Raw genomic sequence first — 7,119 nt, 5'->3', positions numbered from 1 at the left:
CGCGACCAAGGGCTGCACCTAGGGATTGGGCCTGCCCTCTGCCACCCGGGAGCAGGCCTAAGCCAGCAGGTCGTTATCTCCCGAGTCCCAGACTGCGAGAGGGCACAGGCCGGGCTGAGGGACCCCCCTCCCCCACAAGTGCACAAATTTTTGTGCACCGGGCCTCTAGTATTATAATATAATATAATCAGAAAGAGCAGAAGGAATTTCTGAACTTTCCATCTATTAACCTAAATTGGGGCAAAGTGATCTAGCAAAGAGTGTGCTATATAGTGACCAAGCATTGTGATTTTAAAAACTCAGACCTGTCCTAGCCATGAATTATGGGAATTTTTTTAAAATTTCCAAACTTTGGCATTCCATATATATCTTTCAGATTATTCTTGTACCCAGAATTGGCAACAAAATCTGGAAAAATCATGTATTCAATTTTTGGGGGGGATGGGGTGAGGAAGAGAATAGTCAAGGTATGAGCTGTTGAATCCCTGAAGATAATCTTATAGATTATTTTGATTCAGAAGAGTATATACCCATCATTTAGAAGAACACAGGAGGTCATAGGAGAGTAAGGTTAGTCAATGTCCTGTTGTCAAAAATCTTGGCCTCCATTTTACAACCTTTTATGGAAGGCAGGTCTTTCTTCTTATCTCTTCCCTACTGCTATTTCTACAGACTTGTGGGGAAGTTTTCAACCTCTGGCCTTTTTCTTCAACCTTCTTTCACTTCTCTAGATTCAAATAATCTCTACAAGCACCCCCTCACCTTGGAGGACCTGATCTGCTATAGCTTCCAAGTGGCCAAGGGCATGGAGTTCCTTGCTTCCAGAAAAGTGAGTGTTTATTCTTCCATTTTTTTTCATTTTTACTATTTATGGAGGTATATTTCCATGATACCAGTAACCATAATAACTTTTTAAATAGTCCACTCTTATGCTTGTTTGTCTTCCTTTTTTGAATTGTTATTTGATTAATTCATATATGTTCACCCTACAGACAGCTACTCATCTGCCTACCTACAGTTGTTAGGGACTTACTTTTCAAACTCCAATCTGAGAGATGGCTGGAATATTTCATTCCAGTAGTGCAGGTTACTATATATTGAAATAAACATTTTCACCAAATATCTGTTGATTGCTTATTATGTTATCTATGCTAAGATACAGCTGGAGATACAGACATTAAAGATACTAATTCTTTTTCCTAAGAATCCACTTATGTAGACAGATACTATATATAACAAAATAGGTTGGCTCTTATGAGAGAAGTATGAAATAAGTGCTTTGTGACAATATGGAAGGAAGTCTAGATAATTTATTGTTTTCTCAGAGGACTTTGTATTTAAGCAATATCATGATGACTTGAACACAAGGGAATTTTCTATAGTTCTCAAGACTAGAGCATAGGATGCATGGAGGTGTGGGGATGAGAAACTGTAGCTAAACAGAGAGCTTGACATTGATTATGTAAAGCTTTAAACATCATACAAAGAAATGTGAACTTTGATGGTTTCCAATCACCACAAAATAATAGTTTTTAAGTAGGAGCACACTCAGGTTTGTGTATAAGGAATTGGACTTTGGGACTAGAGTGGACTATTGAGTAGTTCATGGGGCTAGACTGGAGGCACAGGTAACAGTTAGATCACCATTGCAATGGTCCAAATGAGGGAAAGAAAAGGTCTCTGTGACCCATGTTACTAGCAGTAGAATGCATTGGAAAGAATAGATTTATGTTCCAGGGTTCAAAGGACAAAACATATTAGTGGTAGCCAAATGGGAGAAACCATTCCATGTAATGGAGATTCTGCCCACCCAGCCAAATTTCAGAACAGACCAACTCATCAGTCTCTCAGCAAATTTTAGCTTAATCACATTTTCTCAGGCTGAGCACTTCTAAGACACTTTCCTGTTCTGAATTTTCATGCCTTTCTCCTCCACACGCAGTACTCAGCATTTCTCCTTGCTGAGAATCAGTAAACCTGCACCATCCTAGGGCCTAGCAATTATCTGAGCCACATTTGTCTCTTTTCTTTAGTGCATTCATCGGGACTTGGCTGCTCGGAACATCCTTCTGGCTGATAATAACATTGTGAAGATCTGTGACTTTGGTTTGGCCAGAGACATCTACAAAGACCCCGACTATGTCTGGAAAGGAGATGTAAGTGCAAGGTCCACTGGCACAATGCCCTAGGCTCAGGCTCTTGGGCTCTGTTGGTGTTGTGGATGTTATTTTCATGGCTCTCTCCCATTTTGGTTTTCTAGGCAAGACTCCCCCTTAAGTGGATGGCACCTGAAGCCATTTTTGACAAGGTTTATACTACTCAGAGTGATGTGTGGTCATTTGGTGTCTTGCTGTGGGAAATATTCTCTCTGGGTAAGTGTATCTCTTTATGGCCACTCCCTCACCATTCCAAGTCAACACTGACTATAAGATCAGAACTTAAAAGACCTTAGTCTGTGGATACAATGGAATCAGATAGAAAACCATTGTGACCAAGAACCAACAAAAACTGTCTCATTCTTTTACTGATTGATCAAATTTACTGAACAAATATTTATTGAGGACCTATTATGTGCCAGGCATTCTAAGTGCTGAGGATTCAGTGGTAAACAAAACAGATGGTAATCCCTGCCACCATGGAGCTTGCATTCTAGTCAGAATAGACTGACCATAAACAATCCTATCTAATAAAAGAGAAACATGGTAATTGGCGTACAACCGCTACCCTTCCCATTGGCTAATCAGGGAAATATGCAAATTAACTGCCAGCCAAGATGGCCGCCGGCAGCCAGGCAGCTTAAACTGAACATGAGGCTTGCTTGCTTCAGTGATGGAGGAAACCAACATTCCCCGCCTGCCTTGCCGGCCTCTGAGCCTGCAGTTTGAAACATAGTTACAAATATAGACACTAAATAAAATCCCAGGAACCTGCTTTCAGTGAGCCCGGGATCTCAGAGCTGGAGTTGATACAGAGTTTTGATTATAGAACCGAAACAAACCAGATACCTTCTTTCAGCAGCAGAGGCCTAAGAGCTGGAGCCTCAGAGCTAAAGCTGGCCCAGAATAAAAAAAAAATAAAAAAATAAAAAAAGGAGCGGTTGGGAGCTTCCGTCACCCGCAAGCCTGAAAACAGCCCTCAGCCCCTCACCCAGACTGGCCAGGCACCCCAATGGGGACCCCCACCCTGAAGGGTGTGTGACCAGCTGCAAACAGCCATCATGCCCTCACCCAGGCTGGCCAGGCACCCCAGTGGGTACCCCCCCCCTGATCCAGGACACCCTTCAGGGCAAACCAGCCAGCCCCACCCATGCCCCAGGCCTCTATCCTATATAGTAAAAGGGTAATATGCCTCCCAGCACCGCGATCAGCAGAACTGCGAAGCCTCCCGGCACTGGGATCAGTGTGACAGGGGGCAGCGCCCAAACCCCCTGATCGCCCTGCAGCTCTGTGTGTGACAGGGGGTGGTGCCGCAACCTCCCCATCGACCCTGCCTTGAGTGTGACAGGGGGCGGGGCCCCAACCCCCCCCCCGATCGTCCCTACCCTGAGTGTGACTTAGGGGGGCATCACAACCTCCTGATCCGCCCTGCTCTGTGCATGACAGGGGGCGGCGCCCCAACTCCCCAATCAGCCCTTCTCTGAGCCCAACCAGGGGCTGCACCTACGGATTGGAACTGCCCTCTGCCCCCCGGGAGTGGGCCTAAGCCAGCAGGTCGTTATCTCCTGAGGGGTCCCAGATTGCGAGAGGGCACAGGCTGGGCGGAGGGACCCCCTCCCCCCCCCGAGGGCACAAATTTTTGTGCACCGAGCCTCTAGTTAATAAATAATATATGGACTTTTTTTAAGTTTACAAAAACTTTAATAATACAAATTATCCAGATTGCAGATTATCAAAAGATCATCTCAATAAAGTCCACATTAAAAAAAGGACAAAGCATAAAATAACCCAAAAACAATGAAAAGAGGAAAACAACATAAAGGAGATTCATCAACAAATCTCTGAAACTTAAAACTGGAGATAGATGGAAATAAGACGTTTATATAATGCACTCATCCACTTTTGCCTTATCTGTTCTGGGGCTTGATTTTTGATCACATTTCTTATCTTTATCATGTACCTGGCCATTTTCTTGACCCTTGAATTTTTGGTTTTCTTTTTCAACTGAGAATCTGGTCTCCTCATCCTCCTTATTTTTTAATGTGGGTAACTTCAATTCATTTTCCTGACTACTTTGTTTTCTTTTTGAGAATGGACTTTGATCTCCATCAGCCTTTTTATCCCTGTTATTATTTTAATTATTATGATCAGGATTTTTAGAGCACATTCTCTTCTCACCTTCAGAATTTTCTGTGTGAACTCTTACTTTCTTTTTTACTTATTGATTAAGGTATTACATATGTGTCCTTATCCCCACATTGCACCCCACAGCCCCACTGATGCCCTCAACCCCCTGGTGTCTGTGTCCATTGCTTAGGCTTATATGCATGCATACAATTCCTTTGGTTGATCTCTCCCCTTACCCCCACCTTCCCCTACCTTCCCTCTGAGGTTTGACGGTCTGATCAATGCTTCCCTGTCTCTGTATCTGTTTTTGTTCATCAGTTTATGTTGTTCATTATATTCTACAAAGGAGTGAGATCATGTGATATTTATCTTTCTCCGACTAGCTTATTTCACTTAGCATAATTATGCTAGTTAAGGCAGCATGAAGAAAACTTAGAAGAGAGTTAGGGAGTGTTGGGATGGAGCAGAATATGGATTAAATTTTAAATTGGGTGGTTAAAGAGGGCCTTACAGAAAGTGAAATGCTTCAGTAAAGACCTGAAGAGTGAATAAACGAGCCACATACCTATCTGGGAGAAGAAAATTTTAGGCAAGGGAAATAGCAAATGGAGTGTGCCCAGTAAGTTTGAGGATCAGGCAGGAGACCACTGTGGCTAGAGTGGAGGAGTAAGAGTAGCTGGAGGGGAGGTTAGGGGGGGAGGTGAAAGAGGTAAATACATCAGACAGGGCTTTGTTGGCACAGAGAGATTAACTTTTTAAAAAATTTACTGTTGGCACTATTACAGATGTCTTCCTCCCATCCTTTGCCCACCTCTCCTTTTAAAAGACTTTTTAAAGAGCCAGAATTTGATCCCAGTCTATCTGATTCCCAAACGCCACTTTTAACCACCATGCATACTGCCAAGCTTACTCAAGCCATATGTGGTGTTAGTGTTTCAAAATCCTGTGGAGCCCTGAAGAATGTTGCACAGCAAAACTTGAAACCACTCCTCCAGACTCCCAGTCCCACATTCCTGATACTTGGAATAAAACCTTCAAAGATTTTAGGAAGCCTAGAGATGATGTGATACAGGCTTTTTAAAAAGAAAACAATGCTCTGACATGTATTAGTCTGCATCCCACATCATGACCCTGAATCAAAGGCCTGTCTGTGGTGCCAAGGGATTTTTTAAAAAATATGTTTTTATTGATTTCAGAAAGGAAGGGAGAAGTAGAGAGAGATAGAAACATCAATGATGAAAGAGAATTGTTGATTAGCTGTCTCGCTTGCAACCTTGGCATGTACCCAGACCAGGAATCGAACTGTGACCTCCTGGTTCATAGGTCGACACTCAATCACTAAGCCACACTGGCCAGCCCCGAGGGATTTTTATTAAAATCATCCAGGCAGGCCTGTTTGGGAGCCAGGTGTACCTAACTCTGATGATAAATATTTTCTTAAGTATCTATGTCACAATATAGATGAGGATTCAAATGTTTATAGATCACTGAGATTTAAAGTGATTGGAAGATATTTGTCTTGTCCACAGAGGCTGCTTTTGCCTTCATCTAGAATGTCTGATCTCTCTGTCTAGTCTCTGAGATGAAAAGTATAAAAGAGGTGGAGAAAGAAAAGATGTTTGAGCAAAGGGGAAACAAAACAATTTGGTTTTTACCCAAGTAACATGTGGAAGCAAAAGCTGAAACAGTAAATTAGGACAGTGACAATAAGAAATATTGATATACCAAACAACTTGAATTTCAGAATAGGCTTCTCCATACTGGATCTTTGCTCAGAAAGGAACACCTTCCCACGACCCATCCTACACACATAGCCTTTTGAGAATAGGCTTCATTGGGAAGAAGTAAGATATTTGCTAGCACTGCTTTCTCCAGCACTTCCGGGGGTTGAGAAGCACTGACCCCATGCTATCCAGTGTGCTCAGGAAAGCAAAGCAACATTTTGAGTCAGATGAATGTTAAGCTGTTCTTTTAACGTTTTTTGATGGAAATGTCTTGGATTACACAATTCTTTGCCTCAGTAAACTCTTTCAATCTGCTATTGCTCCTACTGCCATCCCCTCTGATACTCCTCTATTTTTTCTTATCTTTTTCTTTCACCTTTCTCTAATCTGTCAAATTAACTTCTAGCAGGATCTGAATTCCATAACCCTTGATACCCATATCCACTGATCATATTATGTCTTCGGTAACACCACGACTTTTGTTTTTCTTGGTTATTTTTCTGGTAGCTGGAGTTCATAGGTTTTCATGACTATTTCCATGAACAGATCCTGTTTCTATAAGTTGAGCTAGTTAAAGCTCAGATAAGAAGATAAACAGAATGTTATGAAATATCATCTCACTATTAAATCATAACACATGGAAGAAAAGAATACTTTTTATTTAAGAAGTTTAGCATTTGTAGAAAGTACATAATGAATAGATTAAAATGCTCCATAATTGCAAAGTATTGAACCAATTAAAGAGATTATTATTATTTCATTTAATTGTTGCAACTTCCTGTGAGCTAGAATAGACATTATTATCCACAAATTGTAGATGAGGAAGCTGAGCTTCAAAGAAGTACTGATATACCTGGAGGCCACACAAAAACTAGTAGGCTCAGTTGGGATTCAAACTCTAAATGTGATATTAGATTCAACGTCCTTTCTTTTTTTAAAAAAAATATATTTTATTGGCTTTTTTACAGAGAGTAAGGGAGAGAGATAGAGTTAGAAACATCAATGAGAGATAAACATCGATCAGATGCTTCCTGCACACTCCCTACAGGGGATGTGCCTGCAACCAAGGTACATGCCCTTGACCGGAATCAAACCTGGGACCCCTGACTCAG

At 41.8% G+C, this 7,119-nt stretch overlaps 1 protein-coding gene across 1 annotated transcript in view; it reads left to right on the top strand.

Annotated features, from left to right (window-relative positions):
- LOC102755891 (vascular endothelial growth factor receptor kdr-like) overlaps nt 1-7,119 on the top strand; it is a 168,141-nt gene that overhangs the window by 42,346 nt on the left and 118,676 nt on the right. The window contains exons 12-14 of the mRNA XM_006774601.2: nt 732-829; nt 2,034-2,156; nt 2,261-2,372. Coding sequence (XP_006774664.2) covers nt 732-829; nt 2,034-2,156; nt 2,261-2,372 — 333 coding nt within the window. The remainder of the gene's footprint in view (nt 1-731; nt 830-2,033; nt 2,157-2,260; nt 2,373-7,119) is intronic.

Source organism: Myotis davidii, unplaced genomic scaffold (genome assembly GCF_000327345.1).
Source record: "Myotis davidii unplaced genomic scaffold, ASM32734v1 scaffold1248, whole genome shotgun sequence".
In the NCBI taxonomy this organism is placed as follows: Eukaryota; Metazoa; Chordata; class Mammalia; order Chiroptera; family Vespertilionidae; genus Myotis; species Myotis davidii.
This window is presented reverse-complemented; position numbering and strand designations above follow the sequence as displayed.